Source organism: Balaenoptera borealis (genome assembly GCF_965194805.1).
Source record: "Balaenoptera borealis genome assembly, chromosome: 11".
NCBI lineage: Eukaryota > Metazoa > Chordata > Mammalia > Artiodactyla > Balaenopteridae > Balaenoptera > Balaenoptera borealis.
The window spans coordinates 37,612,150-37,631,959 of record NC_138868.1 but is presented as its reverse complement, the minus strand read 5'-3'; the positions used below and the strand labels follow the sequence as shown (position 1 = coordinate 37,631,959).

At 46.3% G+C, this 19,810-nt stretch overlaps 1 protein-coding gene across 12 annotated transcripts in view; it reads left to right on the top strand.

Moving 5' to 3' along the window:
* The window catches only part of NAV2 (neuron navigator 2), an 858,870-nt gene that overhangs the window by 544,236 nt on the left and 294,824 nt on the right, over window positions 1-19,810 (top strand). The window contains exon 1 of one of the 12 annotated variants that reach the window (XM_082342381.1): window positions 10,143-10,337. The exons of the other annotated variants lie outside the window; for them this stretch is intronic. Within the exon in view, the coding sequence (XP_082198507.1) occupies window positions 10,227-10,337 (111 nt within the window). The 5' untranslated portion in view covers window positions 10,143-10,226. Of the gene's footprint in view, window positions 1-10,142; window positions 10,338-19,810 lie in introns of those variants that run through there. 12 annotated transcript variants of the gene reach the window in all.

The window sequence follows — 19,810 nt, the reverse complement described above, 5'->3', positions numbered from 1 at the left end:
CTAGGAACATTTGGCAAGGGTAAGGAGAACTTGGAGGAGGGGAGGGCCGGGATTAAGTGCGAGACAAGGGTGAGATGTTTTAATGTGATCTGTGGCCAGGGTGCTTAATGACTTTTGCCACTGATTTTTTGAGTTCAAGTCTGCCGGTTGCGTCTGAGGGGAGAGAGCCAGACCTCATGCACTTCGGGGTGGTGTGTGTGTGTTTCTGTGTTTCTTCATGTCTCTGCTGCTTTGTAGGGTCATCTGGTTGAAAGTTTATAATGTTCATCCTGGCGTTGTAAGACTCCACTGAAGAAGGGACTGTAGAAAAACTACTTATTTTCAGTTATATTTTCAGCAAACATATGTCTCGTTATCTAGGATTCTTTTTTTAATCAGTGCTCTGCAACCCGTCCTCCTCACACACCACAGTGCAGTGGCCATTGAGATTCCTAACCTTGAGTCTTGCAGGATGTCCAAGTGCTTTCCGAATCATCAACAAATGACAGTCTTGTTTATTCCATTTGAAATGCAAGGTAGATTTTATGCCCATCTTGACATAGTCAGTTGCTCGTGGTCAAATCTGTGAATGGCGTTGGGAGGGGGTGGAGCGCTTTATTAATCAGAATATTGTGATAACCAGGACATTCCATTTCTTGGCTGTACTGGATGACAAATGACACCATGGATAATGTGTTCCCTGCTGGTTTCTTCTTAATCCATCAAGTCCATCCATTCTTCCTTCTATCCTTTCATCCATCCATCCATCCAACAAACACTTATTGCCACTTGAATTGGCACTAAATTTGCAAGGGAATATGGAGATAAAGATCATAGCTCCTGCCCTCAGAGACCTTAAGATGTGAAATAGGAGTCAAGACCCTTAAGAACCTGGATGAAAAGCCCGAGGACAATTTTTGGGGGGAAGAGTGGTATTTGAAACAGCTGCTCTTTGAGAAATACACAGGATTCCAATTTGTGAAGGCTGTGCATTGCCACTGCAAGACTAAGGGCCCAGAGCCTGGAAAGAGGTGGTTCTCTATGAGGAATTGCCAGTAGTTGCACTTGGCTAAAGTGAAGGGGAGGAGTGGGATATAACTGTTACCGGCTTAAGTAACACTTCTTAAAAGTCAAGTTAAGCCTTTGAGACTTGATTCTGTAGGTACTGGAGATTGCTTTCCTGGTAGGTGTGGCCAAGGGCAGACTTTCTGGCCCTCCTTGAACATGCTGATAGATTCTGAGAGGTCTTCCAGTTTTTAACAAGTAGGTGTTAGCCGAGAGATGGGGGGCAGTCTCATGACAGGTGGTGGCCGATTCAGCCGCGCCAGGCGTACGTAGCACTGTCTCCAATTCCTCCTTTCATGGCTGCTTCTTCCTTTCCAAACCTCTCCTTACTGTTCAGTTTTTCTCACTTTTGTTGACAGTTTTCCCACTGTGTTCAGGCATTCCTGTAAGACCTGCTCTCTAGCCTCACCTCTCCGCCCTCTAGGAATTTGGGAGTTTGGAGAAGGGGTTTCAGCCTCCATGACCTCTTCTATGTTTGGAATCTGTCCCTTAGCTATAAATAAGGCTGTTGCTTAGTGCCAGTATTGATGGTATTTGCAGCTGTCCTCTGGGAGATGGACTCAGACGAATAACCCATTTTCAAGAGGACATGGCCATTAGGTGACAGCTATTTATGATTCCTATTGACTAGGCCCAAACCTGAACTGTCGCTGACATTAAAATTTCATGTGCCGTGAGCCGCTTTTCCTTATCTGGTTGTCTCTTTCCATTTATTTGAAATATCTAGCCATGTTTATCGAGGTTCTTCAAAAAGATGAGCTACGGAATCTTGAGGGAATTCTGCGTTCTGGCGGCTGGGGTTTTCCCTAGCGGACCTCTCATTCCCCCAGCAGCCCTTTCAACTGGGGTGTTCACACCTCCATTTCACAGAAGAGAACACTGAGTGTCAAAAGGTAAATCGCTTGCCCAGAGTCACCAGGTCAGTCGGTAAGTGACAGAGCCAGAATTCAAACCAGCCAAAATTCTGCCTGGCGTCAAAGCCTGGATAATTTCCATGAAACCATGCGTGTCTGATTTCTGAACCTGGAATGTCACTCCAGAGGGTTTTATTTATTTATTTTGTCCCCTGATAGTTCAGTCACTTGTAGTTAAGTAGTTGATTGAACATGCGATTTTTAAAAGCTCGTTCATGCTGAATTTGCCTGGGTAGCCACAGCGTTCCATCTTTATGGAGTTTCTTTCCCACACCCTTAGATGAAAATAAACAAGGTCCTAAAATGTCAGGCGAGATTCCTTCTGGCTTTATAATCTAATGTATTTTGTAGATGGCTGAATTCTCCAGTGAACTTCTCATTGGAAAATATTCCTTTCCTGAATTCTTTTTCTCCATCAAAGGGATATTACATGGTTTGTGATAACTCTTTCTTAGCGGCCTTGACATTGAAGTTCTGTGTAGGAAATGATCCTGCATCAGTCACCTCTGCTGTCATCGGATCCCTTTCATCTCAAGTACCTGCACTTCTTCAACTTAAACTTTGGAACAGGATCAGGCCTGGGGCCAGGGGAAAAGAATGTCTTGATTTCTACATTAATGGTGATTCTTAGAAGGAAGAAGGTATAGTGGTTAAGAACCTGGTCTTTGAAAGCAGAAGACCTGGGTCGACTGTCAGCCTTGCTTCTTGTTAACTGCTGGACCTTAAGCAAATAACATCTCTAAATCTCAGTTCTCTTATCTTTAAAGTGAAGATTCATTTCTGGAGAGGGGGTGGAGAATTGATCGTAATATTTTCGTATCGTTTTTGTGTGCCACCATTTGCTAATATTTTGAGAGATGAGAAAAAGCAACGCTGGAAACCTTCTTTTGTGGGACATACTTAATAACCATGCTGCCTCACTCACCAAATAATGCAGATTTTCTAAATATTAAGAAGTAACCTGGGTGTTGATGAAGTGATCTTCTCTCCTCCTTTCGGAGATAATTATTCCTATATCTGTATATAGAGCGTGATCTGATAGTTCTCAGTACTACCAAGGCATCAGAATTCTCTAGAGAACTTTGAAAAGAAAGGCAGATGTTTGGGTCATTCAAACCTACTGCATCACTCTTTGAAGGTGGGACCTGGGCATCTGTGTTTTTTAAAAGTTCCCCAGGGGACTCTGCCCTGCTCATGTAACTGGCGTATTGGGTAAGTGTAATGTGTGGATAGTGGGCAAAGCCCATGAGTTTTTTTTCCTGCCACGGGAGGAAGGCTCTCGTAGCCCATGGCCATTCTGCTCATTCATATAGACAGTCCCGTGGTCACAATAACTTGCAAAGATAGCCTCAAGTGAGAAACTAGAGTATCCCCCCTCTATAATACTTAATCAAAGCTCAAACTTGAATTGTCAGGCCCCTGCAGAGGAAAAGTGAAAGCAGTCCGCCCTCCCCAGCCGCCGGGGAACTACGCAGAGGAGAAAGGGGCTTACTCAATGGTGCCTCCCTGAGCTCATTTCCTGCTCTGTTGAAAGCTGAGTCTTTCTTTTGTGGAGCACTTCAAGGGCCACTTCATAGGAACCCCTGATGAACCCTGGTGTGCGCTCCCTCCAAGAAAACACCAAATCTCTTGCCTCAACAGTGTGGGCTGCAGGCTAATCCCAGCCTGTAACAGTCTCCTGACTCCATCACTGAAACCGTCCATCATACCCTCCCTCATCCCTCCAGATTCTCAGGGCAGGAGTCAGATCTTAGACCACAGCATCTCTAACTGCAGGCACATTCATCTTAGGCTTCCCAGGGACCCCACTGAAGCACCCCTGACCCAGGTTTGAGTGAATGGGTAGAGCACGTGCTCGTAGCACAGTGGTCTCCAGTGATACCCTTCTCCCCCAAATTCTCTTTCTCCACACTTTTTCGTCTCTTTAATATCCTCCATCTGATGGAGCAGGAAAAGTCTTGAAACTGGCTCTCCAAAATTCCTTTGTTATTTTATTTATTTTTTTAAGGAAGTTAGTTAGTTAATTAATTAATTAATTATGGCTGCGTTGGGTCTTCGTTGCTGCGCGGACTTTCTCTGGTTGTGTTGAGCGGGGGCTACTCTCCGTTGCGGTGCACGAGCTACTCACTGCAGTGGCTTCTCTTGTTGCGGAGCACAGGCTCTAGGCGCGCAGGCTTCAGTAGTTGTGGCGCACGGGCTTAGTTGCTCCGCGGCATGTGGGATCTTCCCAGACCAGGGCTCGAACCCGTGTCCCCTGCGTTGGCAGGCGGATTCTTAACCACTGAGCCGCCAAGGTAACCCCAGTATTCTTTTGAAATCCTGCATTTTACACATTTGTCCCAGGCTTGCTTTGGTGTCTCTGTTTAAGCTCAGACTTCAAGGCGGTCCACTTTGTCATGCTGAGTGACCTGCATAGTGGCCAGTGGCATGGGCTGTCAGGTCCGAAAGGCTTTGTTTTCAGACCTTGAGTAAGTGTTTTAACATCTCTGGACCTCAGATTCCTCATGAGTGAAAGTCATAGAAACTAACTCAATTTGTGAGGATTAAATGTGACATATGCGTGTAAAAGGGCTTAGTGCCTGACATGTAGGAAGTGCTGTGCGGTACCCATTATCCAGTTGAGTTCAGCTGAAAGTCTAGCCATCTTAGCTGCCCTGTTTAAAACTTCATTTGCTGATGGGCAGCCAGCTGGAGAGGGGCTGCGTCACTGCTGCTCCTTGGAGAAACACTTCTCTGGCTCAGCCAATTCCTTGTCTGGAAGCCACCGGGAAGGTCCCATTGAGAACTGCTTACAAAAGCAGGGTCACAGGAGCTAACAGAATTAAGCAAGTTATCAGGCAGTAGGAAATGCAGTTAGATTTGCATCTGTGAAGCAGATGGCCAGCACAAGATGATTGAATTAGTTTTATTATGTTTGGGGAAATTAATTTGTCACTTTAATTTTTTCTTTTGTTTTTTAAGAAAGAGACGTGATTTTGTTATCTCTGGCCAAAGTGATTTGTAGAAAGAGTGTATCCTTTAATGGAAAACAAGGGATGCAGTAGGACCTTGAAAAACCCTTGCCTTCTAATTGTCTATTACTAGTTGGTACAATTCTGTGTATAGAATGTGGCCCAGAGAACAGAAATGCTGCCACCTATTGCTGGTGAAAGCTGGGCTTGTGTTTCCAATCATAGGGAGTATTTTTTGTTCCCCTTCAAAATCTCAGACCATGGGGCCATTGGGTATTAAATTCACTTTTCGAGAGGTTTTTTACATACTGAAGATCTTAGGATCTGGTGTGTTCTAACTTACATTATTAATTACAGTGTCTCACGTCACATTTTGATCTGGTTATCTTGAGGGACCCTCAGGTGTTTTGATTCCTTCTTTTAAAGGTGAGGAAGAATCAAATGCAGAATCTTTAAGAACAAATGGGATCTTTTGAGTTGGGGCCCAGGGTTGTTAACTGGGAGATTCCCAGCACTTATTCTTTGGGCACAAATAGTTCTTTCATGGCCCTTTTGAAAGGATCAAAGCACAACCTGGAGTTTTGAATGGCCTTTTTTTTCTGTTAAGTCCTTTTATCCTTAACAGTTACTAATGAGCATTCAAGGAGACTCACCCATGCAGAAAGAGTTTCTGGTACATAATAACTAGGGTATAGACTTTATATACATTACATCCATGTATGGGGGTTGGTGTGTGTGTATAAGTGAATGATGTTTCTGAAATTCTGTGATCTCAAATCTAACTTCAGGGAAGGCATTCTGCCCTTGAAATGGCTAAATCAACAGTCTATCCATGGGTGGTTAAGAGTTCAGTTTTCAAACCTGGCTGCACACTATAGTCGATGGTGGAGCTTTGTGTGTTATCTTTTTTAAGTAAACTTTTCTGAAAATTTAAATCTACTCTAAAAGCTGTGAAGATAGTACAGAGAGCTGTCATATACCCCACACCCAGTTTCCCCTATTGTTAACAACTTGTATGGTGTGTTTGCCACAATTAATGAACCAATATTAAAACATCATTAACTAAAGTCTGTACTTTATTCAGATTTCCTTAGTTTTTTAATCTAATGTCCTTTATCTGTACCAGGACCCCATTCAGGACACCTCATTACATTTAGTTGTCATGTCTCCTTAGGCTTTTCTTGGCTGTGACACTTTCTCAAACTTTCCTTGTTTTGGATGACCCTGACAGTTTTGAGGAGTACTGGTTGGATATTTTGTAGAATGGCCCCTCCCAATTGAGATCAGTCTGATGCTTTTCTCATGATGAGACTAAGATTGTGGATTCTGGGGAGGAAGACCAGAGATGTCAAGTGCCACTTTCATCACCTCGTATCAGGGGTACCTACGATCAACACAACTTACGGATGTGGATGTGTTGATCATCCGGGTGGGTTGGTCTTTATCAGGTTTCTCTGTGAAGTTACTCTTCCCCATCACTTCCATACTGTTCTCTTTGTGCAGCCCACACTTAAAGGAGTGGCAATTCACGTTGTCAAAGGAATGGCAATTCACATTGTACCTCCTTGAGAACAGAATATCGACATAAATTATTTGGAATTCTCTTTGCATGGGAGATTTTTCTCTTCTCCCCAGTCATTTATTTATTTATTCAACCTTTTATTTCTCAGTATGGATTCATGGATATTTGTTTCATACGTTGGGTTTCAATCCAATACTATTAATTCTTTATTACTCTTGTTGGTCAGTTGTTCCGGCGTTGGCCATTGGGAGCTCTTTCATTTAGCTCCTGTGTCGCTGTGACAAAACCCCATTCATGTGTTTTGGTGCGGGGATGTATCCTGCCTTTCTGGCACTATAATGTGCTCCAGGCCCATCTGAATATTTCCTGTCGCAGCCCAAGAATCAGCCGTTTCTCCACGAAGCCCTGGTTCCTTATATTGGTAAACAGTATTAGAAACCAAGATGTGGGCACTGGGTGTGCTTGTTGCCACTGGGATATCATTGTTTTTAGATCTTTTCGGTTGACAGAACAAGGAAATAAATGTGTGCATACTAAGGCACGTATCTATAAATATTGTATCTAGGTTAAGCTAAACATTAGTTTATACCGATATACTATATAGGTCAGTATATAGTTATAGTGAAACTGTAAACTATTATTTAGTTTATAAACTAAAAATAGTTTATAATGTATAGAGAGCTTCCAACTCGAACCAGTTAGCACATGGATCATTCTAGCCTTCCTCCCTTGCTGGTCTGTAACCTCCCACTCCAGCGGTAAAATCCCCTGTGAAACTTCTTAAACACCCCTGTGCCAGGACCCCATGTCCTGAGGTTGATTGAGATGCCTACCTGGGACCTGGGCCTCTGTATTTTAATAATCTCTTGACAGGTTGAATTTTTCCATTACAGGCTCATGGTGCCATGTACTCATCTTTGTAGCATTTGCCACAAGTGCCCTCTGACATCTTTTTCTTTATTTTTACTTGACATCCTTATTTGATTAATACCTGACCCTCCCTCAAGATAAGAAACTCCATGTCCATTTTGATCATCATTCCATCCCTAGTAAGTGGGTATATGTATATAGTGGGTCCTCAATAAATATTTGTTGAATGAATGAGTAAAATTAAATACAGTGTGAATGAGGAGGGAGGAGAAAACGAAACGATTTATCGAACCCTTCCTACATGCCAAATGCCTTTGCAGATGCTTTCAAAATATAGTCCAGTTCAGGGATCTGAACTGGGTCTGACTGACATCAGAATCATGCCATTTCTGTCAAGGAATTCCTACCACTGGAAGCGCCTTGCCTTGTCTCCTGCCTTGCATGTCACTGGAGCTCCCACTGGCCTGCACGGAGCTGTGTGGGTGGCCCAGGAGGAGGCCAGAGGGGGAGAAATGGCAGCACCCACTTAGAGCCTCACCTAGTCCCCATTAGGAAATTGACTCCTATTTGGTTTGGGGAGGGGGGTGTTTTTTCCTGCCTTTTCATGCTCACAATGAAGGTGACATTGATTTACGATTCAGTGGGTTGAAGCCGGGAAGGGAGGGTTCTATGGGTAGAAAAGATCAATTAAATGATTGTCCCAGCTGCCACACACTAATGCCTTTCTTACTGAATTTCAGAATCCAGGAAGCAGAAGGCCACCACATTTAGCCTTTTACAGGAAATCTAATTGCCAACTTCGTGATGCCAAGTTTTATTAAATTGGGAAGAGTCAATCTTAGCGGCTGGCAGTTTCAGACATGACGGAAAGCTTCCCACTGGCCACCTGGAATTCTAAATGAGTTCCTCCTGTTCCTTTTTGGGTGCTTTCGCTGAAGTTTTATGAATTTAACACTTTTGTGATTTATATCTTTGTGATTTTTATTTGGGGTCCAGGCTGCTAGGGCTTAAAGCTTGGCAAGAAGTCAAAAGATACTGGATTCCTACTCTGTGCTAGGCGCTGGGCTGGTGGCTGGGGATTCTAGCCAGGAGAAGAACCACAGATTTCTGTTGTTCATAGAGTTCTCTACCTGGAACGCTCATCCCCTATTTCAGTGGGTTCCAAACTGTAGTGTGCATGAGAAAAACCTGGAGAGCTTGTTCAAGCCCAGACAGCTGGGACCCAACCTCAGAGTCTCCGATTCAGGAGGCCTGAAGTGGGCCCTGAGAATCTGCATTTCTAACAGGTTCCCAGGTGATGCTGATACTGCTGGTCTGGGACAACCGTTGCCCTGAGTCTTGGCATGATTGCCGCCATTTTGTCAGTTAGGTCTTTATTTCAGTGTCAACTCCTTAGAGAGGCCATTCTTGAGTTCCCTGACATAGGATCCCTCCTCCCCTCACCATTCATTCTCTATTGCATTTTTTTTTTTTTTTTTTGGGCCGCACCGCGCCGCTTGCAGGATCTTAGTTCCCCGACCAGGGAGCGAACCCGGGCCCCTAGCAGTGGAAGCGTGGAGTCCTAACCACCAGACTGACCGGGAATTCCCATCTACTGCATTTGCTTTATAGTATGTATCATTCTCTGATATTAACTTGCTAATCAGTTTATTGCCATTTTGTCTCTCCCACTTCTCATCCTCCGTAGAATAAAGCCCCATAGGGCTCTCTTACTCACTGCTGCCTCATCCCAGCCTAGAAGGGTGCCTGCCCCAGAGTAGGTGCTCAGTAAGGTCTTGAATGAATGAAGTAATTACAAGCATAATGAGTCTTAGAAAAGAGGGGCCTAGGACACCATGGGATTGTAACAGGTAGCCCTCAGACGGGGAAAGGCACTGCATTACATTCTACAGGGAGCAGTTTCTGGGTGTGGCCTTAGTGTCAATTTCAAGCACTGCACACCAGCGTTTTGCCTGCAAGGTTGTAGGCTGTGGGGTCTGGTGGGAGATTGCAGTCGGCCACTCCAGATTTGTTTAATTTTTCCATAGCCTTTCCATGGTCCTGTCCACACTGAAAAAAGGCCATCTGAAGAGCAGATCAGAATTCCATCTAGCAGGCAACCCCGGCACAGACCGGTTTGGTAAGCTCCCAGGTCCCAGTCGCTGAGCTTAGCAGGAAGCGAGGCCTACCTGAAATAGACTGCTTCTAGGGACCTTCCTCCTGAAGTCTCCACTTGCTGCAATCTGGAACCCGAGGACCCTGCACAGACAGCCTTTTCAAAACCTCTGCAAAGTTGAATGAAGGCTCACACTCTCTTCCTTTGCAGGAGCGAGACCTCTGGGTAGAAACATGCAGGTTCCTCTCCATCAGCATTTTTAGAGAAATGGAAGGGCAGGCACGGTTGTGCCTCCCTTTGACAAAAAGGATGTCAGGCAGAAGACAAGACACGTGAGGGTCCCACGCAACTAATGGCTTAGACAAAGGTTTTCAAAACGTCTCTGCAGAAGCTGAAGCATCAGGCTCCTGCCCTTGTGCTGCCCGGTTCAAGTGAAGTTTGTACAATCCCTCGGCCTTTGCCCAGCCTTTGCCAAGCATGGGAGAGAGGGGAGCCATTCCCCAGGTTCGTTTGCCTGGGGCAGCAAAAGGAACTGTGATTTCTTTCCCTCGAGTGTGTCATGAAAATATAAACACAGTTCGATTATTTTGGAGGGCGAAGAGAATGGGGTGGGGGAGATGAGGGGGGAGAATGGCAGCAGTGTAGAACTGCGGCTGAGGGCCAGAGGGCTGCCCAGCGGGTTGTGGTAACATAAGCTGCCGCTATTCAGGAGGTGGCCTGTGTAAGAAAATCTGACCACAGTGGGAGCATGACTTCAGCTAAAATTAACCTTCGAGGCTTCGCACGCCTCCGCAGTGCTTTGAACTAGACACCCCGGGAGGGCGTAGGCCATGGACTGCAGGGACCGAGCGTGGGCTGTGGGTCGAGCCATGCCTGTAAGCATCAACTTGTGGGTTCCTGCCCGGGGAGAGAGCCGGGATTCCTGCAACCATTATAAAATGGTAAGCCACCTGGAGGGCCACTGGCGGGGTCCCTGGGGAGAGGTGATGAAGTTTGTTTGAATTGGGGCTTGTGTTTAGAGACAGTTCTAGTTTATTTTCTACGCCTGTTGGGACCCCAGCTCTGAGCTGGCTTTTCATCTGCAGAACGCTTGGTTGAACTAACTGCCATCTCGTTGTCGCTTTTTGTTTCCTGTGTCCTCACAGGGTGAGGACCCAGTGGTGTATTTTTAGAGCAGGTAGGGAAGAATCTGTCTAGAAGCTGTTGACGGCCTGAAAAAATACAGTCGCATAAACCAAAGGCAACAATCTGGAGGGCCGCAGACGCCAACAGGTGTGGCAGGTCTGGGTGTTTTCTCAATTGTGCGCCTCAGCAGGTGCAAACGGGAAACAAGACTGACCTCTGTAAAGGTCTGAAGAGGTGTAAGGGAGTCCTCCAGGGGGCTTCACTGCAGAAAGGATCTGTTTGGGAGGTAACTCGAAGTGATTTCCCGTCCTGTGAGACCAGGAATGGCCCAGGCAGGGCACCGCTGACCTCCCCCACTGCTGGTCGGACAACTTGGACAGGATCTTTCAAGCCGGACAGCAGCTGCCCCTGTGGCTTTCCATTTACTGTGGGGAATCCGTTTGGGATCTTGCAACACAGAGCAAAAAGGCAAGATGTATTTCTTTTCCTTTATGTCTCCTTCACCTTCAGACAGTTAATGCGACCCTGGGGCCAATGGCAGTCTTGATGCTTGTGGCAGAGGGGCGCCCCGGTTTGATAATCAGACCAGTCACTTTGCTGTGTTTTCGTTTCGCTCGCAAACAACGGTGTAGTTTATCCTCCCCTTCCCAGAACGTATCTCTGCCCCTCCCCCTAACTCAACTTTCTAGGCAACATTGTTATAAGGTGTAGAAAGGATGCATTTTCTGGGGAAGAGCGAATTTCTCTTATTTGTTTAATGATTACTGTGTATAACTGACCTTGGAATGCTTGATTGTAAAATGTTTAAGCCACGAAACGTTCGCTTAGGTGAGAGGGTAGTCTTGCCCTTTACATGCAAGGGTATGAATGGAATCGGTGTGAACCATGTAGAAAAAAACTCCCCGCATGGAGCTATCTTCTGATGCAGCTTTGAGGCCATTTTCCATATGAGCCTCTCTGTGGAGCCCTCCGAATATTTTATATCCTTCTGTGGCCTCCGTCCTCTGGGTGTGTTGGCTCATTAGAGGTAGAGGGCTACTGGGATATTGGACACCGGTGTGTCTTTTGCTTTAGAGGTCTAACAATACCTAGGCCAAGCGTGATTGATGGAGATGTCTTTGGGTCATTACTTTGACATTTTAGCTCTGGGATCTAGGCTCACAGCCCCATGGAAGAGATTTCTTTTGAGGTAGGATGTTAAAAATAGACATTTCAGTAGGAGGAAGCTGTGGTATGTGATTCTGAGCTTCGATGAACACATCTCGTGTTCTGCATGGGGATTTCCATCTCCTGCTGAGCCTGGCTGGACACACACGGAACTTGAATTCCGATTTCCTTAGGAAGAGAAGACTCCCTCCCCATCACCGCACGTCAATGACCTGGCCTGGTGTTGGTACCTGCCGAGTGACACCTAGATGGCTGGACTGAGTGAGAATACCTGGGCCGCAGTGCTGATGCTAATCATTGACCAGCTGAGCTCTCCCTTTCCTCATCTATGAAGTGGGGAGAATGCAGTGCGACCGCCTCCCCCTTTTCCCAGGATTGTGGTGTGGCTCAGATTAGATTGTATCTACAGAAGGGCTTTATAAGTTATAAGCACCGCAGATGGGAGGTAGTGACTGAGTTGTAGTTAGGACTTTATGTATTCTTCTTGAGATGAATCAGTCAGGGCTTACTTCCAGAACTTTGTAGAATAAACAGTATCTTTGTGCAAATCGTTCTTTTGTGCTCCGGGCCAGGTTGGCCCCTTCTTTCTTGGGTGCCAGCTTGGTATCTGGTAGTCTTCCTAGTAAAAGCCTATTATAAAAATACAAAACACAGAACCCCCGAGATTTCCCCAGGCCTGAGAGCTCTTACATCTGGGCTGGAGAGGGGCCCGGGGCACAACGGCCACTTCCACTGTGGCCAAGTCTCTTGGCCATGGAGTTACTCAGGAAGGAAGGAGGCTCCTAAATGGAGAACGAACAGGGCAGCGTTTTCTGGGGCAGGGCAACGCTGGCCACTGCTGGGAACTGCCTATCTCCAGAGATTTTTAAAGCCTTTGTCACACAACTTTCCCACAAATGACATAGCACTGTCTCTGGCAGGCCTAGTGCCTCTCTACCCAATGGGACGAAGCTCTCTGACCATTTTTGAGGATGCCAGACCTTCTAAGTTTCCCCTTGGAGCACCTGGACCTTCCTTAATAAGCATCATTACCCCTCATTGGGTACCTGTGTGCGTGGGCTCACAGGTGCTGCACATTTTTTCTCATCAATCCTTAATATAAGTTTATGCACTAAGTACCATTATTATCTCCATTTTACTGATGAAGAAACTGAGCTTGCGTTTAAGTGACTTGCCTGGATTTGGATACGTTCAGAGGTGAAGCCAGGATCTGATCCCAGATCTGACCTCACCCTCTTAACCACTGCACACCATTTTCTCCTTGTCACTAACATAAAATTCAGAGAGTTCATGGCTGTCACCTTTTCTGTGCCAACCATAAACCTGCCTGGAAGTGGGGGAGAATAAGGACACATGGTACCCCGTTTATTTCCCAGGGCCCCTCAGCTGTGCCCCGCCCTCTTTCTCTGGGTGGAGCCCCACCCACCATCTTGCTTTGCCCCCGCCTCACGGCCCCTCACGCAGAAAAGGGGACTGCCCCCGGCCCCCATGCTTGGGGTCTTCTCTGGATCTGCTTCTTCCTGATGAATCAGCCTGCTTTGGCTGCTTAATCTTCTCAAGAAACCTGACCCAGGGGAAATCCTTAAACTGTCATCCACTACTCAGGTTTCCTGGGTAAGGGAGCATCCTCAAACAGTTAGCAAGAGTGCACACAGTTTGTCCCGTGGGTTGTGAATTTTAGTGAGCAATGTACTGCTCTCACCTGCAGTGATCTGATTGGCCGGCCACTCACCTGCAGTGATCTGATTGGCCCCAAAAAACCCTTTTACCATTTAAAAAAGACAAAAAACTCTCTCCCAAGCTTGCCAGTGTGGTTGCCTTTCCCCCTAGCCATCTCCTGGAAGTAAAGCATTGATGACTCCATTGGGAACGTAAATGTTAGTTGGGAACAGTGACTCACCAGGCCATCCCTGGAAGAGCTGCATACCTGGGACCTAGGAAGCCCCGATGGAATGGAATGGAACATGTCAAGTGAGTTTTGATCGCCAGGGTCAGGCTGAGACGGGGCCAGGCCCAGTGCCCGGGAATGGGGAGATCGGGAGCAGGGCCAGTTGGGACACCTCGGTGGGTGGCGGAGTCAGTGTAGGGGGCAGGAAGGGTTGAGGCAGCTTGTGGACCATAAATATTTGGGAGACTGATGCTGGAATCCAGGAGGCTTGTGCGGGAGGAGGGATGAGGCCACCAAGAGGGCCTGTCTGCCAGCATTCCTTGAGTGAGTGCCTTAGGACAGGCACCCAGTTCGGTGCTACCTAGGGGTACCACGAGCTCGCCATCTACCCCTCGGCCCTGTGGATAAAGCTCATCACTCTGGAACGGGAGTAACCTAACTGGCTCTGGCTCACTCTCTCCTGCCCCTTCACCCACTGGGAAGCAGGACGTGGCACCTTAGGGCTTCCTAAGAAGGATTCCACTAGCCCTAGAAAGCACCAGTAAGAATATAGATTTTATTGAAGATTTGAAAGGGCTGCGTTTGGACCATGTACAGGTTCATTAAATGCCCCTTGATCTTGTCTCCAGGGCTTCTTCCTTCCTCCCCACCCACACAGCCTTCCTGCTTCCCGGTCGGTCCAGCTCCAAACCTTTTCTTTCTCTGCCTGAACTCTGTCTTTCTGATGCAAAGCATTTTAGCTCAGTCTGCACTCCTCTAAATTTGCACAATCATACACATTATTTTACGTAACAAAGAAGCTCCTCCTTGGTGTGGGGTTGGGGGGAGGGGGGAGGGGGAAGAAAGGAACATCCCACCCCCACCACTCACCTGTGCGCACCTAGTGGCGGTTAGCAGTGGGCTCACAATTGATAGGTAGCACTTGCTGATTTCCAAGGTAAATCCTCCTACCAAGGCTGATTTCAGTCTACCAAATGTGACATCTCTGAACTGGCAAGAGATGTGCAAGACTATACCATTATATACTGTTTCTCTCATGTGGAGGAAATAGATGTAAATCACCTCGAGCATAAACAATGGCAAAATGTAGAAAGATAATTTTAAAGGAAGTGATGAGTTTTGAGTACGACTACCTTTAAAGATTTAATTGTAAGTTTATATAATGTAATTTTAAAGTATATATAATTCTATGTGTATACAGTTCAGAAAGCCTAAGTGAATCTGTAATGACATAAAGCAGATCCGTGTTAGTCTTGCAGCAGTGGTAGAGTGAGGGACGGATTATAAAGGGTTGCAAGGAAGTTCTTGGGGTTGGTAGAAATATTTGTTATCTTTTTCTTTTTTAACATCTTTATTGGAGTATAATTGCTTTACAATGTTGTGTTAGTTTCTGCTGTATAACAAAGTGAATCGGCTATATGTATACATATATCCCCATATCTCCTCCCTCTTGCGTCTCCCCCCTACCCTCCCTATCCCACCCCTCTAGGTGGTCACAAAGCACCGAGCTGATCTCCCTGTGCTATGCGGCTGCTTCCCACTAGCTATCTATTTTACATTTGGTAGTGTATATATGTCAATGCTACTCTCGCTTCGTCCCAGCTTACCCTTCCCCCCCACCCCATGTCCTCAACTCCATTCTCTACTTCTGCATCTTTATTCCTGTCCTGCCCCTAGGTTCATCAGAATCATTTTTTTTTTAGATTCCAACATTTGTTATCTTGATTGTAGGGATGCTTTCGTGGGTGTATGTAGATCAGAGCTCATCAAATTTTACATTTGAAATATATGCAGTACATTACATGTAAATTAAATCTCAATACAATTGGAAAAGGGATTTTAAATTGAACAATTTTAGATTAAATTATTTTTTCAGAATGATCAGTTTTCTAAGTTCAGCTTTATCATACAAAAGAGTGCATTTTTATTTGCTTCATGTATGTTTTGTTGTGACCTCATGGATGATTGGCCTATATATTTGTTTTCAGGTCCATATAGGGCCATATATTTAAGTTTGGGGATAACATAAAAGTAACTTAAATTGGCCTCACTTTCTTCAACTATAAATTTAAGGTTGTATCAGATCACCAGAGGTTCTTCAGTCACTGAAATTCTGTAATTGTAATTATGGATGAATTGGTCTCTTGGGATTCAGGATCACCTCATATGACAACACTGTAGAGAGATTGGGACTATCCACTGGAGATAGTCCCAATCTATCTGTCCCAATATCTGTCTACTGGAGATGGACATTCCTGGAGATCAGGAGTGTCTCATCATTTCCTATTAATCCTTTCAGAGAATATTTTGAATAATTTTAGGCCAATCTGGTAATGCAGAGTTGAACAACTAGAAAACAACTGCCCAAAGGTGAGAACTCAGTCTTTGGTATCTTATTTTCGATGCAATTGTAAATGGGATTGTTTTCTTAAATTTCACTTTCTGATATTCCTTTATAATTAATGGCTGGTTAACAGCTAACTCACAGATTTCCTAAAAGTTTAACAGTCAACTCTCCAGAGCCAGTACAAGCCTACTCTAGCATGTGTGTGTTTCTGTGTGTGTATCGTTTTAAAGAACACTTTAATGTCCACAGTCAGGTGGGTCACTACCGTGTTGCTGGAAATTCTCACAGCAAAGTGTTACCTACCAGTGCCTGTTCTGTGTCTTGTGCTACGACTGGTCTAAGAGATACATGAATCATCGTCTTGATTTCATGGACTTTATGTTCTAGGCAGTGAAGGGGGACAGATTCATTCGTCCATTCCATCTATTCATCCATCTGTCTGTCCATCCATCTGAACGTTCACTGGTCTACCCCTCCATTTCTTGTCCATCCGTCCACCCGTTGACCCTCCAGTAAGTCAGTAAGTGCTTGTTTATTGAGCTCCTGTAGGGAGTCAGGCATTGTGCTAATGTTTCAAAGATGTAGAAAATTTGTTCTCTACTCTGGAGAAGCCCCCAGGTGAGATGTGGATGGTTATAATAACCATGATGAAGCCATGTGCAAAGTGCTTTTGGAGCCAAGAAGAAGGAACAAAGAATTTCCTGTTGGGAGTGAGACAGTGAGTTGGGAGTGGCTTTACAGGGATTGACACTTGACTAGGCTTTTAAGACATCGAATAGGCATTTGCCAGGTGGTGGGGTAGAGATGGCACTGCTGGCAGAGAGGATGGTGTGGGCAAAGGTACAGGGGCTGGGTAGCTAGGCACGCAGGTATATTTAATTGTAGGTGCACTAGGATTTCAAAGAAGGGAGAGAAGCCTGGCAGTCGGGGCTGGTTTCTAGAAAAGAACATCCTGCCAAACGGAGGGGATGCGGGAGGACACGCCAGACCAGAAAACCCCCCAGCAGGGACTGAAGGTTAACGTGGCACAGAGCCTGTGGTGTGAGTGGTGGACCAGAGGAATTTGTGGGTTGGGGACGTGGAGACGAGGCAGGAAAGGAAACTAACATTTAAAGGTTCCTGGGACTTCCCTGGCGGTCCAGTGGTTAAGACCCTGTGCTCCCAGTGCAGGGGGCACGGGTTCGATCCCTGGTTGGGGAACTAAGACCCTGCATGCTGCGTGGTGCGGCCAAAAATAAAAATAAGTTTAAAAAAATTTAAAGGTTCCACCTAAGTGCCAGGCACTGTGCTAAGGACTTTCCAAACATCCTCATGTAGTCCTCACAGTAGATAGTAAATTATTATCCCATTTTACAAATGTGGAAGCTGAGGCTCAGAAAGTGGCTTGCTCAACGCCTTGCCATACTCCGTGTCCACATGTGTGATGTCCCTTAGGTCTAATATTTCCCTTTATGCATTTAACAACCCTGTGAAGAGGAGACAGACTCAGAGAGGTTAAGCAACCTACCAGAGGCTACCCAGGACTCCAAGGTCTTGACTGGACCTGGTAGGGCCAAAATCCTGGGGAGCCTGTGCCTGGGAAGCTAAGCTGAGGCATCTGGGCTGGACAGGAGCGACCGAGAAGTGCAATGGCCAGCACCCCCTTACCTGCAGTCTGCAGATGAGGGCAACTGTGGAGGCTTGGAGGACCGGAGGGAGGCTCATATTTAAAAGGTCAGTTCATGACCAGGCGGGAGGGAGGTCTGGTATTGTTGCCCAGGTTGTCACCAGCCCCTCAGGTGTGGCCACCCTGCCAGGCAGCTCTCACAAGCTCTTGTTGGGTTTGGGGATGTTTGCTGTCAAAGAGTGTACTCAGCAGCTCCGCCTACCCTCCACCCCATCTCCTCCTTCCCTCCCTCCAGGCCTGCCTTGGGCGGGGACCTGGTTCCCATCACAGCCATAGAGGAAGCTCTTGGGAAGAGAATATCTCTAGTTAGTCACTAACTAATGAACACAGGAAGGGAGAGAAAATACTTGAGTAATTCCAAGTGGGCTCTGACATTTGACTTTCTTGGAGATGCTGGACTTTATGGTAAAAGTTATTCAGATCTTGCGTCTAAGGTTGGAGTAGGTGAGAGGAAGTGCTGCAGGGGGAACCCAGTTTTATTCTGAAGGCACCCGTGATAGTCTTCATCCTTACTTGGCCTTATTTGACTTTCCAGGGAGACCCTCGGGAGACCTGGATGCACGTGTTTTGTAAAGGCTGGTGGCCGCCGGACCAGGCTGCCTGGCTCAAATGGAGCATCACCATTTATTAGCTGTGGGACCCCATGTACATTTCTTAACCTTTTAGAGCCTCTGTTTTCCAGTATGTAAAATGGGGATGACTCATTTAGTCAGCAGATATTTAGTGAGCACCTACTGTGTGCCAGGCACCATCCTGGATGTTTGGAAAAATTCAGTGAGCAAAGCAGATGAGAATTTTTGTTCTCCTGCAGCTGTCACTCCAGCAGGGAGAGATTGTAGATGAGATCACAGGTAGAAAATGCCTGGCACACAGTAGGCTCTCAACAGAAGCACAGCCTCCCCTCGTGCACAGGTGGTGGCCATAGTGAGGAAACAAATGGGAAAGGACTGTGTATCCTGTCAAGTGCAGGGCAGAGCACAGCCTATCCCAGGAGGACAGAGTGCAAGCAAGCGAGGGGCATCCTAGGCATTGAAGGTGGGTCAACCCAAGGTGTGGGGTAAGCAGGCGCCTACGTGCTCATCCTTAAAATCTCACCAGTGCCTCCCTGCACGTTCACCAGCCTGGTGTGTTTTTCTAGAGGCACAGTTTCAAAACCTCCGGAGTTGCTGTGCACGCCCACCTGCGGCTGGTTGGTGTTCCCGCAAGACAATGCCACCATTGTGTGGCTGAGGGGCCCTTCCCAGGCCGGCCTGGTCCACTTCAGGCTGGAGGAACTGGGGGACTTTGCTCCTGAGCATTTCCCATCCGGATACAACCCTGCGGTGGTAACTCCTGTTGTACTGGCATTTTTATTTTTGCGATGGTGACACTGTTGTGAAATGATGTTTGGTTTGTGCTTTGGTGACATGGGAAAGTGTCAGCTCCCCTCTTGGATCTGTTAGGCGTGAGTGACAAGCAGCCAACTGTGTTCCCAGGGGCAGGTGCGGGTGACATTGAGGTGCCTGTTGTGCAATGAGCCTCACCCTCGCTGGCTGCTTTTCCCACGCGGCCGTGACACTCACCCTTCTGTAGCTTGCGGTTCCTGCATGGGCCTCTGAGAAGCAGTGTAGCATCATTAGGAACCAGAGTCTCTGCTGTCAAAGGCTGCATACTAGTGTGTGACATTGGGACAGTCATTTCCCCTCTCAGAGCCTCCATTTCCTCATCTGTAAAATGGGGGAAATAATACCTTCCTCACACGTGAGTTGGGCACTAAAGGAATCCATTGTTTGCCACGTGTTCACAGTGCATGGCATCGTCTCCATGGTAATGATAATTGGCACTAACATACTGTGTGCCCTTACTATGCACCGGGCATTGTTAGATGACCTCTTTTCTTTTTTTTTTCTCCTTCTCATCATCTTTTTTTTAAATTAATTTTTATTGGAGTATAGTTGCTTTACCGTATTGTTTCTGCTGTACAGCAAAGTGAATCGGTTATATGTAAACATATATCCCCTCTTTTTTAGATTTCCTTCCCATTTAGATGACCTCTTTTCAATCTCACAAGAACCTGAATAGGGAGTCAACCCATTTTACAGATGAGGAAACAGAGGCTCAGACATAGTTTAAGGAACTTGCCTGGGATAATTCTGCCGTGAAGTGGTTGAGGCATGTCTGGAACCTAAGCAGTCTGACTCTAGGAGGTGCTCGCTTTATCAATTCACCATAGAATTTGGCG